The sequence below is a fragment of the Sus scrofa genome, chromosome 11, assembly GCF_054392235.1.
Source record: "Sus scrofa isolate SSC_HxYL_T2T_F1_AM1 chromosome 11, Sscrofa_HxYL_maternal_Yorkshire_Landrace_v2.0, whole genome shotgun sequence".
Taxonomy (NCBI): domain Eukaryota; kingdom Metazoa; phylum Chordata; class Mammalia; order Artiodactyla; family Suidae; genus Sus; species Sus scrofa.
In genome coordinates, this window is record NC_139393.1 from 85,816,339 (window position 1) to 85,837,593 (window position 21,255).

The 21,255-nt window shown below is 55.8% G+C and overlaps 1 protein-coding gene across 1 annotated transcript; it reads left to right on the forward strand.

Moving 5' to 3' along the window:
- Nucleotides 1-4,139: 4,139 nt before the first annotated feature.
- Nucleotides 4,140-20,912, forward strand: LAMP1 (lysosomal associated membrane protein 1). Its single transcript, NM_001011507.1, is given in 9 exon segments — nt 4,140-4,197; nt 13,112-13,230; nt 15,221-15,437; nt 15,554-15,712; nt 17,997-18,181; nt 18,616-18,741; nt 19,532-19,598; nt 19,681-19,851; nt 20,071-20,912. Coding segments are annotated over 9 exon segments (1,242 nt in total). The 3' UTR covers nt 20,211-20,912.
- The last annotated feature ends 343 nt before the right edge of the window (nt 20,913-21,255 follow it).

Here is a 21,255-nt window from a genome sequence, read left to right on the forward strand (position 1 = left end):
TGCGGGGCCTCTCAGGTCTCAGACGCAGCCCCAGGCCTGGCCGACGTGCAGGTTCCCACTCAGTGGGCCGACAAGGGGCCTGAGACGCTGCGTTTCTAACAAGCTCCCAAAGGAAGCCAAGGCCGCTGCCCCCAGGGGCCAGCACCACTCGTGAAGCTTGTTGCCGGGGAGATGAGCCTGATCCAATCAGGTCTCTGGGTCAAACTGCCGGTTACCCGACGGGAGAAGGCTGCTGTCGGAGACTCACAGGCCAGGCCACGCCACAGTGCGGGGTGTCCTGCGGGACAAGTGACCTAGTTTCCCCAACAGGTCAATGGCCTGCAAACGGGGAGGGGACTTGAGACATACCATCCAAGGCCACGGACAGACTCGCTGCATCCACAGAGAGCAAACTGGCTGTAGAAAGCTGGTTTTGAGACAACCGGGGAAACGTGAACGTAAACTGGAAATTAGCTACTAAGGAATTGTTACACTTTGTTTTTATATTACCTAAAATAATGGTGTCACGGTTATGAAAAAGTATTTACATGTGTCATACAATGTCTGGGGTCTGTCTTGAAACACTCAAGCCGAAAAAGCAAACCAGAACGCAAACAAGTGAGAACAGGAGGGGAAATGGTAAAGGTGGGTACAACAGGATTCGCGAATTAAACGATTTTTGTTTTTATTTATTCTTTAGAAAAAGCTTCGCGAATTAAACGATTTTTGTTTTTATTTATTCTTTAGAAAAAGCTTCCTGAAACAATTTTATGTTTGTCTCTTTAGGGCCGCACCCGCGGCACATGGAAGTTCCCAGGCTAGGGTTCAAGTTGGAGCTGTAGCTGCTGGCCTACACCACAGCAATATGGGATCCGTGTAGGGTCTGTGACCTACACCACGGCGCACACCTTAATCCCACTGAGTGAGGCTGGCGATCGAACCCAGCACCTCATGGATACCAGTCAGATTCCTTTCCACTGCGCCACGATGGGAACTCCAGCTCGCTAGCTTCTCTCTATCAACCACTCCTTATCTCATCGTGATTCCATATCCACCCTCCCATCGGCACAAGCCTTTGGGGACACAAACCTTCCAGCACTGGAGGCTTAGTCGTTTCACCTGTGAACCAGACTCACCCTGGCTCATGGGGAGCAAAGCAGTGTCCCCAACCTCGCTCCTCAGCTGGCAGAGGTCCCTCCACTGCCTGCCCCCGCCGCTTCGTTTTCAGAAGGCGCGATGCCGTCTTGTCTCGGGCACGGTTTTCCATCTTTCCCTCAGCAGACCCGCCCTCGTGAAGGACGCCAGCAAAAAAGACAGCCAGCCAAACAGAAAATCCCACATTACTCACCTGCTCCATGAAAGTGTACCATCAGAGAATGTTCACTAAATCTTTCATTTTTTAAAAAAATACCTCGTTCTTTTGCTGAGGCAAACTCCTTAAAAAGATTTTAAGCTCTACCTGTTCGGTGGTTGGACTTGGCAAAGATGGGCTCTGATGGTCCAAGCAGAAGCATCACCTGCTCAAAGGACTCCGAGCAGCTCAGGGAATTTCCCGGAGACGCAGAGGGGCACTGGCGACGCAGCAGGTGGGAGGGAGGGCATGGCCCAGGCCGAAGACACGGGGATAACCCAGCTGGCGAGGTCCCCAGCGGTGCTGGCCCTTCCGCACTGCCTCCAGAAACCCCACTGAGCTGTGGAAGCAGCTGTCACCACCAGCCAACACCACGAGCCTGGGCGGCTGACTTCTCTGCCACCTTTAGCCCCTGGCCCGGTAGCAAGGGCTGCGCTCTGGCCAAGTTTGTGCAGCAGCTGTTAGGAAGGCTGGGCAACTGGTCATCTGTTTTTTTTCTCGCCTCTGCTAGGGGCTCTGTCTGCCGCCCATATCCGTGGGGTGATGTGTTCTCTCGACATAGGGAGAGGCGGGACCTCTGTGGCCCGGGAATTGAGAATCAGCTCCAGCTGCTGCTGTGGCCTGACTGGGAATTTCCACATGACACAGGGGCCACCAAAACAAAGAGCACAGGAAGGGGCTTCAGAGGCTGGAAGGCACAACTCATGGGTCCTCCCCCTGGCTGCCCCTCAGCATATGGAGTGACCTGGCCAGGGGTCACATCTGAGCCCCAGTCTCAACTTAAGCCACAGCTGCAGCAACGCAGGATCCTTAACCCACTGGGCCAGGCCAGGGATCGAGCCTGGGTCCCAGCGGCTCCCAAGACACTGCTGATCCCGCTGTACCACATCAGGAATGCCTCATAGGTCTTTTTGGTTTTATATTCAAGGTTATTTATAGTTTCTTAGGATCAGAACATTCAGAACAGAAATATTTTAGAATTTTTCCAATTATGTCTGAACCTAGCACGCTACTTCCAAAGGACCACTCAGGCATAAATATCACTTTAACACACTGAGCAAGCATCATGTTAATGGGCTGTTGCTGAGAAAGGACATCCCAGTGAAAAAGCATAAAGAGACAGCACACCCAATAACTGGACAGCGCTTCTCCTTTTTCAAAAAAATTTTTATTGGAGTTGATGGAGTGCACTTCTCTCTCTTTTTCCCCGTTTTTAGGGCTGCACCAGCAGCACATGGAAGTTCCCAGGCTAGGGGTCGAATCTGAGCTACAGCTGCCGGCCTACACCACAGACACAGCCATGCAGGATCCAAGCCACATCTTTGACCTACACCACAGCTCACAGCAACACTGGATCCCCGACCCACTGAGGGAGGCCAGGGATGAACACTAGTCGGATTTGTTTCCGCTGTGCCAGGGGCAGCACTTCCCTCAAGTGGAGTCTTGCAAAACTTGTCCCCCACCTGGAACACCAATAAATTTGAAAGTCCAAAAAGAACTCTAAAAACCTAAACAAGCTACCACCAAATCTGCTCTTTAGTAACAACAGATTTTTGCCTCCAGAGCAGAACAAACCCGAGCGCCTGGGGCTCTGGGTCTCTGCTCCCCTTTTACTTGCAGTTCTATTAAGTCTCGTGACTTTCTCAGCTGATTGTGTTGTAAGCTGGAGAAGGGAAGTGAAACTGATCAGGAAAATAGGCCAGGAAAGAAGACAAAACCTACAAAAAGTAAACAAATTTAAGAGCTAAAAACCCCCACAACGATCAAAGCCTCTTCAGTAGTGACAGGTAGTTATCAACAAACCTGCCCTGAAGAGGCTCGAGGCAGGCTTCCGGAGGAGGTGGGGTTGGAAGCGGCTCCACAAAGCAGCAGGCGGGGCCTGCGAGGCCAGAGGGGTCAGCTTTCTGCAAACCGCACAAGTGGCCACAGCGTGCAGCAGGCGAGGAAAAAGACCTGGCAAAGCCTCGTGGCAAAGCAGGAACTGGGAAGTTCGCGAGAGGTGCTTCAGGAAGTTTCTGGAAGCAGCGCGGTGGCGACTTTTCTGAGCAACGTAGGGAGTACGTGACAGGCTCGAGCGTTTGTGAACCTTCTGGGCAGGTGCCGCCCCTTCCCCTAAAGCATCGGAGTGGCGTCACAGCCGGCAGTGACCGAAACCCTTATGCCCCTTCAACTGAGTCTACCTTTAAACCCTGTGCTTTGTGCGGCTTTCAGGACCGAGTGGCACGACTCGGTACCGTACCTACGTCCCCTCCTTCCTAATCCCTCCCGTCCTCCTCGAAGAGCCCCGAGGCTGAGAAGCGCGAAAGCCTCGGTGTCCCCGCAGAAACATCCGCTCAGCTCCGTGGGGCGGTCCCCGGGAGCTCCCACCCTCGGCCCGCGGCAGAGAACCGAAGGTCGAGTCCAATCCCATCTTTTCCTCCGCCGGCCCCGGGCTGGTCCCGGGGGCTCCGACCTGAGCGGGCCACTGGCCCGCCTTCCGTTTCGGGCGGTCGGAGACTGGGCAGGGGGTCTGAGATGCGAGTCGTGTCACGTGACGCCACAATCACGTGTCCACTCCAGGTCACGTGCGAGCCGGGAGCCGGGTGTAGGGAGGACGCCTCAACTCGCGCCCTCTCGCGAGATTCACGGAGGTCACGTGGCGGCGCGGGCGCAGCGCGGCCTCACGTGACGGGCGCCGCCGGCCGCGGGGTCTCTTTCCTCCCGCGGGCGCTGCAACGGGACCAGCTTCCCTCACGCCGGCCTGGTCAGCCCGCGGCCCGCCCGCCCCGGCCCAACCGCCCCCGACCCCACCCGGCTCCCGCTCGCGCCCATGGCGGCCCCCGGCGGCGCCTGGCGACGGCCGCTCCTGCTGTTGCTGCTGCTGCTCGGTGAGGGGCCGGGTCGGGGTGAGGGGCTGCGCCGACCCCGAGGGATGGGGGCGGTGTGAGGGGCCGGGGGCCATGGGGGGCTCGGGCGGGAGGCTGCGGGCGCTGCGGGGCTGAGGGTCGGGCCGGGCCCTGGGCACTCCGGGGGTCGGCGAGCCGGCGAGTCGTCCCTGCACCAGCCGAGGGGGCTGCGCGGGGAAGGGGTGGGCGGCCCAGGTGCCGAGCCGCGGCCGAGGGAGGGCGGGGCGCGGCGCGGTCCCTGGGCTCCGAACTCGTGTCGTGGGTGAAGTGGGCAGTGACTTGGTGGTTTCCGAGCGGCGTGGTTCGCCCCTTTATCTTGGGGCACCGGTGGCCGCGGAGGGCTGCGTGCGGCCTGGGCCCCCGCCCGTCGCGGATCTCCCCACAGGAGGAAAGGGCGGCGCGGCGACCCCGGCCTTTAGAGTTCGTCCTTCGTGCTTTAACCTTCGCCCCTGGCAGGGTGGCGTGGAGCGCTGCTGCCCGTGTTTGTGTCGCTGGGGGATTTCGTTACGTTGTAAGGACTTGAGTTAAAGGGCGCCCGCAATGGGCAGAAGGTCGAGTGGGCTCGGTCGGGTCCCCCAATAGCCTCTCCGTGTCTAGTGAGCCGTGTTGAGGAGCGCTGCTCCTGCTCTGTGTGCACCGGGCCCCGGGAGTCGGAGGGGGGACTCCGACAGCCCTCCGAGCTCAGGAGCAGCCCGTGCGGGCGGGCGTCGTTGGATTTATCGGTTGTAGTGAGGAGGGAGTGCGTGCTGACCGAAGGGAACCACAGTGTGGCTTGATCTGGGGGCTCTTTGCCCGCCCGCGGTTCTTTGTCACCTTGTTCCCCGTGATGAGGGGAGGGCCAGGATCTGAAACGTGCAGAACGCAGCTGGTGGGAGCGCCGCTGGAGTTCAGGAGACACGGAAAGAAACTCGCGTTCCCCCACTTAAGTGCGGTGAATTCTCTGGACACCTCTAAGTCTCATCCTACCCGGATGTTCTGTTCTTGAGACGAATGGATTTGGGTTTCAGGTCTTCCTTTTGTCTGTGGTGTAGAATGAGTTCTTTGAGCTGCAGAACAGCCACAAGGGATGACCTTATTCCAGCAGCGTTTAAACCCAAAGCCTTGCTCTCCCACAGCAGGTGTAATTAGTCAGGGGACGAGTTGCTGGAACAAGTCTTGTCATGTAGGAACAACTCCTTTATTAGAAGGGCTCACATGCGTTAGAACTTTCATAATGGCTTTGTTTCATGTTTTAAAACTCACCTGTGGGGGGTGAGGGGATGGGCTGGCAGTTTGGGATGGAAATGCTATAAAATCTGGTCACGATGATCATTATACAACTATGAATAAAGTTCTTTGAGTAATTTAAAAAAACTCACCTGATCGAAGAGAAAAATTCATAAGCTCTCTACATTCCATCATATCTTTTAAGTTTTCTGTTCAGTTAAAATCTAGCTTTTAACAAAGATCTACTAAGTGTTTTTTTTTTTTTTTTTGTCTTTTGTCTTTTTTGCTGTTGTTATTGTTGCTATTTCTTGGGCATAGGGAGGTTCCCAGGCTAGGGGTTGAATCGGAGCTGTAACCACCGGCCTACGCCAGAGCCACAGCAACGCGGGATCCGATCCGCGTCTGCAGCCTACACCACAGCTCACGGCAACGCCGGATCGTTAACCCACTGAGCAAGGGCAGGGACCAAACCCGCAACCTCATGGTTCCTAGTCGGATTCGTTAACCACTACGCCACGATGGGAACTCCTACTGAGAGTGTTTTAATGCACAATTCCACCACAAAGCATCTTTTCTAAAAATATTTCAAACTTGTAGCTTACAAATTCGTCCTGTGTTGATAATTAGAAAATTAAAGCTTTTGTGTTTCAGCAGTTGGTAGAAAGCGCAGACAAACGTACACTCAAACCTTTTGGTCCGTATGTGTAAGTCTCTGGCCTGACACGGCCCTTCGAGCCGTTGGTGTCAACTAGATGATCTCCTTCCTCTTTCCGAATGAAGAACTGTCACTTAGGAAGTTGGGAAAGTTTTACACTGACGAATGTCATCCTCAATTGTGGGAGTTTGTCCATTACTCATATCGGTGACTGAATTTTTTTTTTCCTTATAAGAGCCACGCCCATGGTACTTGGAAGTTTCCAGGCTAGGGGTGGAACTGGAGCTTCAGCTGCCGGCCTACGCCACAGCCACAGCCGCTCGGGATCCAAGCTGACCACAGCTCATGGCAATGCCGGATCCTTAACCCACTGAGTGAGGCCAGGGATGGAACCCGCGTCCTCATGGACCCTAGTTGGGTTCATTAACTGCTGAGCTACAATGGGAACTCCTGGTGACTGAATTCTTGCCTAGATTTGAGGTCAGGATATTTTGGGTCCATGATTGTGGGTTTGTATTGATGGATCCACTCCGGGCTGTATTCTCTCCTCCTGGCTCCTGCGAGACTTGACTAAGAGGCACGTGCAACACGTGCTTCCGTGGGAGCATGGGTTCAGCCACATCGTGCTTATTTTTACACGTGTATCTTCATTGTCCCCCAGCCCCCTCGTGCCTCACCCATAGTCAGCGCTCATGCAGAGGCTGCACATGAACAGCACTGGTCCCTAAACAAGCACGTCTGCCAGCTGTTGAGAGGTGTGCAAACTGCTCTCTAGAGGTTGTGATGTCTGGTTTGGTCTTGTTTTTCCTTCCTTTGCGCCTTCGTGAATGACTGTATCACCGGTTAAGAAGAAAAATACTGGGTTTAAAAGAAGAAAAGAGAAATTAGAAAGTAATTTCTTAGATGTTAATGGTTTATTTTTATTTTATTTTATTTTATTTTTTGCCATTTCTTGGGATGCTCCTGCGGCACGTGGAGGTTCCCAGGCTAGGGGTCGAATCGGAGCTGTAGCTGCCAGCCTACACCAGAGCCACAGCAACGCGGGATCCAAGCCGCGTCTGCAGCCTACACCACAGCTCACGGCAACGCCGGATCGTTAACCCACTGAGCAAGGGCAGGGACCGAACCCGCAACCTCATGGTTCCTAGTCAGATTGGTTAACCACTGCGCCACGACGGGAACTCCTGTTAATGGTTTATTGACTCGTTCTATAGATGGCAGCCTCATTTCAGAAGGGAGTGTATTGTAATGTGAAGCACACGCGCTTGCTCACCGAGCGCTGGAGAGAAAACGTGGTTCAGATGTGGCAGACACGTGCTCTGACCCAGCGGACCTCGTTCCAGACCTGGCTCTCCGCTGTCGCTTCGCTTGCCCTGTGACTTTGAGCAGTCAGCTAACCTCTGGTGCTCTGATCACCGCGTCTGTAAAAGGGCGTCGTCATAGTGCCTGTTAAAGCTGTCTCGACAGTCAGGGTAACTGCACAAGCAGTACGGGTGTCGGTTAAATAGAACGCTTACTTGATGCTTTGCTCAGGCGGTGAGGATTCGGTGATGAGCTTGGTGGGTGAGGGCTGTGAGGCACCGAACAGTGAATGGTAGCGGCCAACGCTGAAAGCAGCCTGATGCCCGGTCCTCATCACTGCTTGCTTTGGCGCACTTGAGGCTCTCACAGCCCTGAGATGTCAGTGCTCTTATTCCCACCGTGCAGGTGCCTAAAGCCAGGGCTTGGTGGTTCCTCCTGGCCCAAGGTCACGCAGCTAGTTTGTGGTGAGAGGTCTGTCCTAGACCAAGATCCCCTACCTCAAGCAGGCAGCTTCCTGCAGCTGCCCTGGTGTAGAGGAGGGAGTGTTCGGAGGCCCGAGCCAGCCTCTCCTCTGTGACTGGAGAGGGGGCTTAGGGGAGGGGCTGCCTGGGAGGAGCAGTGGCTTTGGCTTTCAGAAGGGACACCCCTCAAGTTACTGCCAACAGTTTAACTAATACAAGGAGGTGATTTTTTTTTTTTTAAACCAACTGCCGCTGTGATAGACTTTAAAAAAACAACAACTTTTGATCGTTAGCATACATACCTTTGTCTTACAGTTTTATGTTCCAACATTCTTGTCGATATTTTTCTCTTGACCACTGCTGACTTCTGGGGGTAAATTTCTTGTTTTAATAAGCAAAAGTTTCTGGGAGTTCCCTTTGTGGTTCAGCGGTAATGAACCTGACCATTTTCCATGAGGATGCAGGTTCAATCCCTGGCCTTGCTCAGTGGGTTAAGGATCCAGCATTGCTGTGAGCTTTGGTGTAGGTCGCAGATGTGGCTAGGATCTGACGTTGCTGTGGCTGTGGTGTGCGATTCAATCCCTAGCCTGGGAATGTCCATGTGCCTCGGGCGTGGCTTGTAAAAAGCAAAAATATAACAATAGTGCTTCCTATTTTATTTATTTTTGTATGATGATTTTTACTTTTTCCTTCATAGCTGGTTTACAGTGTTCTGTCGATTTTCTACTGACCTAGTCACACACATATACATTCCTTTTTCTCACATTATCATGCTCCATCAGAAGTGACTAGATACAGTTCCCGGTGCTCTACAGCAGCGTCTGATTGCTTATCCATTCCAAAGGCAAGACTTTGCGTCTGTTCCCCCCAGATGCCCAGTCCATCCCGCTCCCTCCCCCTGCTCCCTCCCCCTCGGCAACCACAAGTCTGTTCTCCATGCCCATGATTCTCTTTTCTGTGGAAAGGTTCATGTGTGCCCTACATTAGGTTCCAGATAAAAGTGATATCATATGGTATTTGTTTTTCTCTCTCTGACTGATTTCACTTAGTATGAGAGTGTCTGCTTCCATCCGTGTTGCTGCAAAGGGCACTTTTTGGTGTCTTTTCCACTGTGTGTATGTACCACATCTTCTCAATCCAGTCATCTGTCGATGGACATTTGGGGTGTTTCCATGCCTTGGCTCTTGTGAGCAGTGCTGCAGTGAACATGCGGGTGCGTGTGCCTTTTTCCAGGAAAGGTTTGTCTGGATATATGCCCCGGAGTGGGATGGCTGGGTCTTATGGTAGTTCTGTGCGTGTTTTTCTAAGGTACCTCCACACTGTTCTCCATAGTGGTTGTACCAGCTCACATTCCCAGCCACAGTGCAGGAGGGTTCCCTTTTCTCCACACCCCCTCCAGCATTTGTTATTTTTAGACTTATTAATGATGGCCGTTCTGACGGGCATGAGGTGGTACCTCAGTAGTTTTGATTTGCATTTCTCTAATAATCAGGGATGTTGAGCGTTTTTACATGTGCTCGTTGGCCATCTGTACATCTTCCTTGGAGAAATGTCTGTTCAGGTCTTTTGCCCGTTTTTCCATAAGGTTAACCCGCCAGGAAATTCAGAAAGTTGGCAGTCAGTAAACGTCAGAAAATCAGTGAATCGATGCCATAGCAGTTCATATGGGAACAAAGTCACAATGACCATAAAGAGCAAAGCACAGCTATGGACAGCTGGGTCAGAAGATTTCGTGAAGAAAGATCAAGTGAGAGGACCTTGCCAAGAGGCCTCCTGGGCTGAGTACCTGAGAGTGCCAAGTCCAGCACAACTCGTGGACACACTGCAACATCCTGGCAGGAGTCACAGGGAGAAAGGAAGCCACTCAGCCTGGCAGTGGTTGATGTGCACTTGTGACAGGTGGCCCATCTTAAGATGAAGGACGTGTGTTGCCCGCATATGTCAGTGTGAAAATAAGCTAAAGATGGACAGGTTACAAAACCCTTTGAATAGTATGATCCCATTTTGTTTTTAAAAATCACGTGTTAGGAGTTCCCATCGTGGCACAGTGGTTAACGAACCTGACTGGCATTCATGAAGACACAGGTTTGATCCCTGGCCTCGCTCAGTGGGTTAAGGATCCAGTGTTGCCATGAGCTGTGGTGTAGGTTGCGGACTCGGCTTGGATCCTGAGTTGCTGTGTCCCTGGTGTAGGCTGGTGGCTACAGCTCCGATAGGACCCTTGGCCTGGCAACCTCCATGTACCGTGCGTGTGGCCCTTAAAAGAGAGAAAGACCAAAAAAAAAAAAAAATGAAAATCACATATTGTCTGTAAACATAATAATCTTGAGATGTGTACATCAAAGTGTTGACAGTGATTTTTTTTCTTTTGAAAGTCTATGTATTTTACAAAGTCCATGTATTGATTTTACAATAAAGGAATAAATGAGTTCCTTTAAAAAATAATAGTAATATTCAAAATTTTCTGGGCCTCTCCAGAATAAATATGACCCTCTGCTGCTGCTGATGCTTATTTTAAGTTTGTTATAGTAATTCTTCATTGTCTTTTGAAAGGTCAGGACCCTCAGCATGCTACTAAGTGGAAAAACTGATTGAAAAGTTGCTTAATGTGAAATGTTTCATAATGAAGGGTTTTGAGCCAGTAGGAAGCTTTCTGGTGATTTAGGGAACTGTTTTACAGACAGCAGCTTGGTAGGAACTGACCCTGCTCCCATGGGAGGCAGCCCCCTGACCTGCTGGGTTGGGCTGGCCTGGTGGCGTGTGGCTCCCACGGCCAGGGAGGGCGTCCCGGCCTGGGGTGGCCTCGTCCTCTGGTTCCAGCGCCCAAGGCTTTCTCTGCTGCTGCCCTGTGTTCGCCTTGCAGGCATCTCTGGCTCCTGCGCACGCACCCCAGCTCTCTCAGAGGCATGTCTTTAAAACCTTCACAGTGTCGGAAAAGACTCAGGGATTTTCTCTAGGTTTTTAAAAGGAATGTTCATTTCATTGGAAGTGATTTTAGTGTGATCTTGCTTGAGGGTGCTTGCGGGGGTGGGGGTCAAAAATTTGCAAAACAAGCGTTTCCTTGTCCCCTTCAGTTTGCTTCAGTCTCCTGTAGCAGCTTTTCTTTCTTTCTTTCTTTCTTTCTTTCTTCCTTCCTTCCTTCCTTCCTTTTTCTTTCTTCCTTCCTTCCTTCCTTTCTTTCGTCTTTTTAGGGCCACACCTGAGGTATATGGAGGTTCCCAGGCTAGGGGTTGAATCAGAGCTGCAGCTGCCGGCCTACACCACGGCCACAACAGCACAGGATCCAAGCCTTGTCTGCGGCCTACACCAGAGCTCACGGCCACATGGATCCTTGACCCACTGAGTGAGGCTAGGAGTCAAACCGCGTTCTCATGGATACTAGTTGGGTTCGTTACGGGTGAGTCTTTTTTTGTTGTTGTTGTTGTTGCTATTTCTTGGGCCGCTCCCGCGGCATATGGAGGTTCCCAGGCTAGGGGTTGAATCGGAGCTGTAACCACCGGCCTACACCAGAGCCACAGCAACGCGGGATCCAAGCCGCGTCTGCAACCTACACCACAGCTCACGGCAACGCCGGATCGTTAACCCACTGAGCAAGGGCAGGGACCGAACCCGCAACCTCATGGTTCCTAGTCGGATTCGTTAACCACTGCGCCACGACGGGAACTCCCCCTTTTTTCTTTTAATTAAAGTCTAGTTGACTTCCAGCACTGTTGGTTTCTGGTGTACAGCAGAGTGATTCAATTACACATTTATTTCTCTCTATAGATATACATAGATCTATATATAGATAGATGTGCATGTATATTTCTATAGACAGATATACGTATAGACACACACACACATTTAACTACTAAGTAGTAATTATATGTATCTTAATCCCAGCCGCCGTATTTATTCCCCCCGCCCCCCGCTTTGGTAACCATGTTTGTTTTCTATGTCTGTGGGTCTGTTTCTTTTTTTAAGTGAGTTCATTTGTTTAGGTTCACAGTTTAGCTTCCGTATGTAAGTGCTATCATATGATGTTTGTGTGTCTCTCTCTGACTTCTTTAGTATAACTGTTCTGGGTCCATCCATGTTGCTGCACGTGGCATCGTTCTGTTCTTTTTTATGGCCGAGTAGTTCTTTTTTATGGCCGAGTAGTATTCCGTTGTGTGTATGTGCCACATCTTCTTGATCCCTCCTCAGTCGATGGACGTTTAGGTTTGCTCCATGTCTCAGCTGCTGTGAACAGAGCAGCTGTTCTCTGGGAGTGAGGACTTCGGTCTCCCTCGACAGAGGCCTCCGGGAAGATGCGTGGGGTCTCTGTCTCTACCCGTGGCTTTAACAAGTAGGAGCTGCTTTGAGGATCTTCCTGGTGACCGTCCTGAGGGTAAGGTGAGCTGGGCTCACTGTAGCCATTCACCTTGACCTTGTCGGGGACAGGGTTTCAGAATGCCAAGCTAGTTAGGTGTCCTCCGAGGGTGCCTGAGAGGCATCGTAGCCAGGTGTGTCACCACGTGGTGAAGGGCACACAGGGGTCTGAACAGGAACAAGGGACCAGGTCCTCGGAGCGGCCGGACCCAGGGCTGCCCAGTGGCTGCTTGGCTTTGGAACTGTCACAAACACCTGGTTTTGCCAGTCTCTCTCTGAGAGCAGCATGGGCTTGGGCACAGCTCCCAAGTTCCCCTCTTCTCCAGGGGCCTCAGGACCCACCCTGAGGACTTGGCTCGGAGCGCCGGCCACTCCCCCCGCCCCGGCTTCTTAGCGGAACCACCTGGAGGGTGGGCGGTGTCCCAAGGCTGCCGCCGCTGCCATAGGTCGCCTGCATTCCAGCCTTTCTGGAAATGGGGCAAGAGTTGAGGTCTTTGAGTCCCTGGCTGTTCTTGCCACATGACCCTTCCACCCCGCGGGTGACCGTAGGTCAGTGGTAAGGTTGAGCCCTGCCTTCAGGACCCCACCCCACCTCCCAGAGATTCCGGGAAGGAGCGTGGGGCGGCCTGTGCCTGGGTTGCCCGGAGTTGACCTGTGATTTCCCTGTAAGTGTCCTGAAGTGAAGCATTGAAGAGCTGATGGCAGGTCGGCAACCTGGAGGGCGTTTTTAGAATCGCGTCCCGGAGGACAGAAGGCGGGCTGACCCCAGCCCAGGTCCCCGCGCGCCTCGGGCTTCAGTGATTCCAGGAGGCCGGCGCTCTCTCCTGAGGAGCCCCGCAGCGCTGGGGCCGTAGGCAGCCGCCTTCGAAAGGAGTGTTTTCAAAAACGCGTCCAGCCGTCTCTTTCTCCTCTGGCCCCGCAGGCCTCGCGCGTGGCGCCTCGGCGGTATTCGTGGTGAGCGACGGCAACGGGACCGCCTGCATCATGGCCAACTTCGCCGCCACCTTCGAGATCAGCTACGACAGCCGGAGCGGCGCCAAGGTCGGCACAGCGGGGCTCGCCCGCCGCGTGGGGGGCGGGTGGCTCGCCTGGCCGGGCCTCTTCAGGGGCTCGCAGCGCACTTGGCCGGTTTTCTCGTGGGCGTTTTCCCCGTTTTCTTCTGGACGACCCCTGGCCGCCTCAGGGTGGCACCTTGTCCTGGTGCCACGCTGATCATCCCCTGCGGCTGGGCTCTCTCGAGGTCTTTGTGTGCCCGGGGTACAGCCTGTGAATAGAGCTCTGCTTTAGGCAAACTCACGCCCAAGAATTGCATGTGAACAGTTGTTCGAGGAGCAGAGCCACGGAACTAGATGGATTCAAGCGTCCCTTGTGGTTTTGTTAAAACCATTTTACGCTTTTTTACGGTGGGGAAGGCTCGCGCGTCTACCAGATTCCTGACAAATAAGCAGCATTTGTTACTTCTTTCTCTGTTCGTTCCTTAGTGGGACCAGTTCACTCGCTCCTATTTAACACGTCCTCTTGTAAATATAACCCTAAACCAGACCTGAACTGCATGCTTCCTTGAAGCGTGTTTTCCCTGCCGTCTCCACGTGGCAGATGCCGTAATGCTTCTTGGGCACTGGGAGGGCAGCCGGGCCCAGGGCCGAGGGAAGACCCCCGGTTCTGTCTCTGCGCCCCGGCCTTGCGCCCAGCTGCTTGGCCTCCACGTCCATTTGTCCCGTCTCTGTGCACATGTGGTCTTTGGCAAAGCAGCGGGAAGCCGGGGCGGTTTTGTTCCACAGAAGCATCTCCAGTTTTAAGACTTGTCCAAGCACCTTTCAATTTCTGCTTCATTTTTTTGTTTGGATTTTAAAAATACCGTTTCATCGTATATGAATTATGTTACACAAATGGGATTGTCCCCCTGCTGTTATGTGCCTTCCCACTTCACAAAGTGTGTCTTTGTCCCGGACGTGGCCTGTCCAACAGGAGAGCTTATCACCGGTCACTCTTGGGGCCAGTTCATCACGACGGGTTCTGGTGGCTTTCGGGTTGCTTGTTTTACTTGTGGTTAATTCAGACAGTTCTGCAGTAAACTCCCTCTTCTCTTTGATTAGGGAGACATAGTCTGAACTTTTCTTTTTTCTTTTTTTTTTTTTTTTGCTTTTATCTAGGGCCGGAGCCACGGCGTGTGGAGGTTTTTGTTTTGTTTTGTTTGTTTTTGCTTTATCTAGGGCCGCTCCCACAGCATGTGGAGGTTCCCAGGCTAGGGGTCGAATCGGAGCTGTAGCCGCCGGCCTACGCCAGAGCCACAGCAACGCGGGATCCAAGCCGCGTCTGCAACCTACACCACAGCTCACGGCAACGCCGGATCCTTTAACCCACTGAGCAAGGCCAGGGATCGAACCTGCAACCTCATGGTTCCTAGTCAGATTCGTTAACCACTGCGCCACGACGGGAACTCCTGAACTTTTCTTCAGCAAAGAAGTGGCCGTGGCTTTTTTGCAAATAAAAGCATATAGCTCATCTTGAAGCCCCAGGTGAATTAGTTCAGTTTTCTGAGATAACTTTAGTTTTAATTCTCTTGTAAATTAAAATTATATTAATGAAGAAAAATTTTAATTACATGAAGTCATCTCCTTTTTTTGGCTGCACCTGCCGCATGTGGAAATTCCCAGACCAGGTATCAAATCTGAGCTTTGGCCTCGGCTTACGCCACAGCTCCTGCAACGCGGGATCCTTAACCCTCTGCATCAGGCTAGGGATCAAACTCGCGCCTCAGCAGTGCTCTGAGCTTTTGAGACAACACTGGATCCTTCAGGTGCTGCACCACATGGGAACTCCTGAAACCGTCATTCGTACCCTTGAATTACTTTTTGGTCTGTTACTCGTCATGTAATACGGACTCTTTATGGTTTTTGTTTTTATTGGAAAGGGGTGTGTTAGTAGTGACCCCTGAGACGGAACTGGGGTCCAAGTTTCTGTCAGACTCAGGATCTTTCCGTGGTGTCTCGGAGTCCCTTCAGTGACCCTGTTCCCCTGCGTGTTCTAGAACACGACCTTCAGCCTGCCAGCCAGCGCCCAGGTGTTAAACAGCAGCTCTTGCGGTAAAGAGAACACTTCCGACTCCAGTCTCGTGATTGCTTTTGGAAGAGGACACACACTCACCCTCAGTTTCACAAGAAATGCCACCCGTTACAGCGTCCAGCTGATGACGCTGGTTTATAATCTGTCAGACGCAGAGTTCTTCCCCAGCGCGAGCTCTAAGGGTAAGGCCCCAAACAGGCCAGTTCGGGAGTGAAGACAGTTGGGCTGAGGACGGGGTATCTGCAGCTGCTTTTCACGAAGCGCTTCCCGCAGTGAATCACCGCCCCTGTGAACGCAGGCACCAAGACGGTGGCAGCCAGCACCGACATCAGGGCAGACCTCAACACCAAGTACAGGTGCGTGAGCAACAGCCAGGTGCACCTGCTCAACGTGACCGTCACCCTCGGCAACGCCACCATCCAGGCGTACCTGGCGAACAACAGCTTCAGCCAGCAAGGTAGGCCCGCCCTCGCCCAGCGCTGAGAGTCCGCCTCCCGTGGGTGCCCAGTGGCCTGGTGCCGTGGAGGGTGTGAGCCCTTGTTACCGTGCGGCCGCCCGCGTTGGAGAGGGTGACCGCTTCAGATGCGGGGGATTAAAGCGGGAACGGGGCAGGGCAGGCCCCCCGTCTTCCCTCTGAGAGCGGGTGAGGTCAGGTCACAAGTGTCCTTGAGCTCAAGCCCGCTGTGTCCACATAGACTCTGCCTTCCCTCAGTCCAGCGCAAGGGGGCCTGAGGCAGGTGGCCAGCCTCCCCACGTCCTGCTGGGTGGCTCACAGGCCGCGGTCGCTTCCAGGAGGGGCAGGGGAGTGTTTGAGCCTTGACCCGCAGGCTTGGCACTGCGGAACCTGTGGTCTGCAGGCCACCCGTCAGCCTCCTATGTGCCTGGCTGCCAGGGCCTCCAGTCTCTGCATGGCCAGCAAGCTAAGGGTGGTGTTTAGGCTTGTGAATTTAAGGTTAAAAAATCAGAAGAACATTTTCTGACACGTGAAAACGATGTCATAGCTAACGTTTCATCGGACCATAGCCACCACCGTTCATGTGCCTGTTCCTGTGGCTGCTCTCGTGCCCACGTAGCAGAGCCGAGGGGGGACAGGCACCTGGGCACCAGAGTCTGCCATGGACACAGCCGTCCACAGCGAAAGCTTGCTGACCCCTGAGGTGGAGGAGTGTCAGCCGCGGGGCTGGGCCTGGAGGGGAACCCAGGTGACAGGGAGAAGCACGGCCGAGGTGGGGTCCCCAAGGACCTGGGCGAGGCCCTTCCACCAGCCGCCCCTCTCAGCCCGGCGTGGGCTGGGGGAGCAAGCCCCTTCTAGGACCTGCTGGTGCCCTGGCCCAGGCAGCGGGTACCAAGCTAAGGCTCGGAGTGGTCAGCCTGCGTGGTCACGAGGCTCACCAGGGTGTCCAGAGCAGACGCCCAGAGGTCGTGATGCGTGGCCTCTGAGTTGCTGGCTCTTGCAGTGACTCACCTGCCCCACCTGCTGCTTCCCGATGGGGGCACCTTCACGTATTGGTAGACGAGAGGCATGGGGGTGGGTCTGTCCCCACATGAGCCCCTGCCACCAGCACCTCCCCGAAGGCATTCTTGTGTCCCACACGGGGTCACCAGGGTATGGCTGGTTGTCTGGGTTAGCTGGTCAGAAGCTTGGTCACTGTGCTTTCCTGGCCTTGGGTGGGCCTGAGACTGGACCACCTCCCCTCGTAGTCTGTGACTGTCCCATGACTTCATGCCTGCCCACCAGGGCAGGTGTGACTGCCTTCGAGAGGCCATGGCACCCGGAGTAAACCCTCTGGGGAGGAGAGGGCCTGGCGCCCTGAAGTTAGAGAGCCCCCTGCCCCCATCAGTGCCCCGGGCTCACCTGCACCCTCCCCACGAGGAGGGCCCTGTGGGGCCGGGGCACGTCTTGTGGCTAAGTCACACCCTGCACAGTCGTCCCTGCACCCGTAGAGCTGGGGCCAGACATCAGGACTGGCCAAGGGCAGCTCCTATCCCTCCGCCCTGACTTCCTGCCTGACCTGCTGTCCCACGGGACCTGGCCTGCAGTGGCCTGGCCGTGGGCTCCCGGCTCAGCAGTTGTGCAGAAGGGCCCGGATTGGACAGAACCTTCTCCACTGTCCCAGAAGCCTAGGGGCTGACAGTGCCCAGGAGTGCCGCGTGCCTTGGAGCACAGGGCACTCACTGACCTTCGCGGAGGCGTGTCTGTCTTGCTCCTGTGGAAGTCGCCTGGTTACTTCTCCACTTGGCTTCAGACGCCCTTGCTCTTGGGTGGCAGTTTTGGGTGGATCAAGTTCAGGGGGGCAGCGGGGAGGTTGGGTTCACAGTCACAGCGTGTGCCCCGCCGTCCCCCCCTGGGCCGTCCCTAGGGAGTGTCCATCGTGTCCTGCGGGCATTGCCTGCTGCCCCCCTGGGGCCCCGTGCTGGTGGCCCCAGCTCCCTCTGGGCCCCGGTGTCCGTCTGTCCCTGTTGGTGCTCTGGGCCCCTCTGCTGCTGGCCCTGGGACTGTCTCCAGCCCCGGGCCTGGCACGTGGGTTTCAGGTGACCTGTGGTGACTGTCCTGGTGGTGTGGTAGGACCAGTGGTTGTGTGGGAGGGGTCTTGGTGGGCAGGGGGACACCTGAGGCTGGGCTGGAGCAGCTGGAACTGGCACCCAGGCGGGTGGGCGGGTCCTCTTGAGACGGTTGGCTGGTGTCCACGGGTCCCTGTGGTCCAAGGCAGCAGCAGGACTAGCCACCACCGTCCCTACAGAGACGCGATGCGAGCAAGACAAGCCCTCACCGCCCACCCCGACGGCACCGCCCACACCCACCCCCACCCCAGCACCCACGAGCCCCGTGGTGTCCAGATACAACGTGAGCGGCGCCAACGGGACCTGCCTGCTGGCCAGCATGGGGCTGCAGCTGAACGTGACCTACAGGACGAAGGACAACACGGTAGGCCGCGGCCCCAAGCCACTCCCAGGTGCCGCCCCTTGGGCCGCGTGGACCACAAGTCCAGGGACAGGTCCTGGCTGGTGTGTCCTGAGCCGAGGGCCCCCTCCTCCTAACGGACCCCGTCGTGTCTTGTCTGTCCCCACGGCACGGGGGTGTTGACCTAGGAGAACCTTGCGTTGTCTTAAGTACTTGACCTCGCAGGCTTGGGGTCGCCTCTGGACCCCTCCTCTGAGGGGTTGGGGCCCCTTGCCGTGCTGAGCGTGGGGAGCGGCCTCCCGAGACGGAGGAGCCTGCATCCCACGGGGCGGGACGGAAGGGAAGCCGCCTGCGTCATGTGTACTTTGCCTGCGGGTTTCAGGCGCCGTGAAGCTGGCCCTGGGGAGCGTGGGGCCGCCGGGTGGGGGAAGGCTGACCTCTCGGTGCTTCTCGCCTAGACCGTGACCAGGGGGCTCAACATCAATCCCAACAAGACCACGTTCGGCGGGAGCTGCTCCGCCCAGCTGGTGACCCTGGAGCTGCAGGGCGAGAGCCTGCGGCTGCTGGCCCTCCAGTTTGCCCTGGTGAGGGTCCTGCCCCTCCGCCTCCGCCCAGAAACCCTGCCCACAGCCGGGCCTCCCACGTTCGCCTGTCTCTTTGGGCCCCCACTCCCCAGCCCCTGCTCCGGCAGCCGCTGCTGCAAACACCACATTCAGGAAAGGGGTGACCTGTGGCCTCGGACGAGGTCCTGGGCTGGCTTCTCTGCTTCCTTCTTTTTTTTTTTGGCTTTTTTAGGGCCACACGTGCGTCATATGGAGGCTCCCAGGCTAGGGGTCGAGTCAGAGCTGTAGCCGCCAGCCTACACCACAGCCACAGCCACGCCGGATCCAGGTCACATCTGTGACCTACACCACAGCTCACGGCAACACCGGATCCTTAACCCACTGAGCAAGGCCAGGGATCGAACCTGCGTCCTCTCGGGTGCTGGTCGGCTTCTCTGACCACTGAGCCACGACGGGAACATCCTCATCTCTTTTTGTGCTTGGTGGGAAGATGCAGGTTAGCAAAATGACGGGAAAAGCAGAGGTGGGCCTTGGGGTACACGCAGTGCGTGCGCCTCGGAGCAGTGGGCTTTCTCCTGACGGAGTTCCGCTTTTCGAACAAGGTGACCTTTTTAGAACAGGCCCCCTTTCGGCAGGAACCTGGCTCTGTATCAAGGCCTGTCAGGAGCTCATTGGGATTTGTGTTCCTGAGGTGGAGGCCTTTTGGGGACCAGCCCCCAGTTTTGGTCTAAAGCCAGGGCCGTGGGAGGCCACGTTGTCACCGGAGACCCTGGGGTCTGGCGGTGACTGATGACTGTGTGCTCTCTCAAAGAACACGAGTTCCAGCCGGGTCTTCCTCCAGGGAGTCCAGCTGAACATGACTCTGCCGGACGCCAGAGGTAAGAGCCCCCCGCCCCTGCGCCCACCCCCCGCCCGCCCCCGTGGGTGCCTGGAGCGCCGCCTCCGCTGCCTGTTTTGCAGACCCCAGCTTTAGCGCTGCCAACAGCTCGCTGAGGGCGCTGCAGGCCACCGCCGGCAACTCCTACAAGTGCAGGTCGGAGCAGCGCTTGCAGGTCACAGAGGCCTTTGCCCTGAACGTGTTCCAAGTGCGGGTCCAGGCGTTCCGCGTGGACGGGGACAAGTTCGGGCCCGGTGAGTAGTGTCGGGCGTGGTTCAGGCCGCTCTGCTCGGGAGCAAACTCTGCTGCCCGCGGGACCTCGGGACCTTGCCCCGAGGGCCCAGCCCAGCTGGGGGCTGCCCGCCTCCCGCTCCGCGAGGCCCTGCTCTGCGGAGGCTGTGGGCCCTTCCCCTCGGGAGCAGGTGGGTGCTGCCCAGGCGCGGGAGGAGGTGGCAGCTGCCTTGTCTCCGCAGCGGAGGAGTGTCAGCTGGACGAGAACAGCATGCTCATCCCCATCGCCGTGGGCGGCGCCCTGGCGGGCCTGGTCCTCGTCGTCCTCATGGCCTACCTCGTCGGCAGGAAGAGGAGCCACGCCGGCTACCAGACCATCTAGCGCCCGCCGCGCCGGCAGCCTCGCTGGGCTTAGGTGGCTGTCAGGGGCACCCTTGTCTCGCAAACTGGTTTTCACATCTGCTTTTTCCAATGTGAAGTTCATCCGGCAACATTTACTATGCACAAGAGTAACTGCGGAAATGACGGTGTTAATTTTGCTAACTGGGTTAAATATTTTGCTAACTGGTTAAACGTTAATATTTACCAAAGTAGGACTTGGGGGGGGGGGGCGGTGAGATTGCTTTTCTAAACTGGCACTGGCTCCGCTGTCATCTGGCTGTGAGGTTCCGGGGTTCGTTCTTTTCACTCTACCTGGTTTAAGCCTTACGGAGGGAGGGTCTCTGGTCTTGACGCTGTGACCCGTGGTGGCCGGGAGCGGAGGCTGCCGCGCCGGGGCTGGGGCAGGGGCGGGGGCGGGAGTCGTGGACAGAACGAGGAGGGGGCGTGTGGGGGGCGCCCGTGAAGCTTCAGCAGCCAGCGTGCGGCCCTGCGGCTCCCTGTGCTCTGCCACCTGAGAGCTGGCACTTTTTTAAATAGAAAAATGGGTGTTATTTTTATTTACTTTTTTGTAAAGTGATTTTGTCTTCTGTTTGAGGTTTGGGGTGATCCTTTGCACCGTGTACAGTAATTGTTCACTGATTGACGCTTGCAGCTCAGTGGCTGTGCGCTGAGGGCCCGTCCCTTCCTGGGACGTGTTGCCGTAACGATGCTAATAAATGTCTCTTCGTTTGTCTGCCTGGGCCTCGTGCTTTCGTCAGCTCCCAGGGGAGGTCCCAACGGGGGACGGTCCCCTGCACGGCGCGTGGAGCCTGTGGCTCAGTCTCCCGTGGGAGGCGGGCGCTGGCCTGACCTCCAGGACGCAGTGGGGCAGGGCGGGGCTCAGGCGCGGAGGCAGCACAGACCTGTGTCCTCAGGGCCGCAGGCCTTGGGGGAGGCAGAAGGCAGCTCCTGTGGTCCCGGCCACCACCCACGTGCCAGTGCCCAGGGCCCCCCGAGGCTGACCCGTGGGGCTGGGGTGGCCCCGTGCAGCCTACCATGCAGCCGTC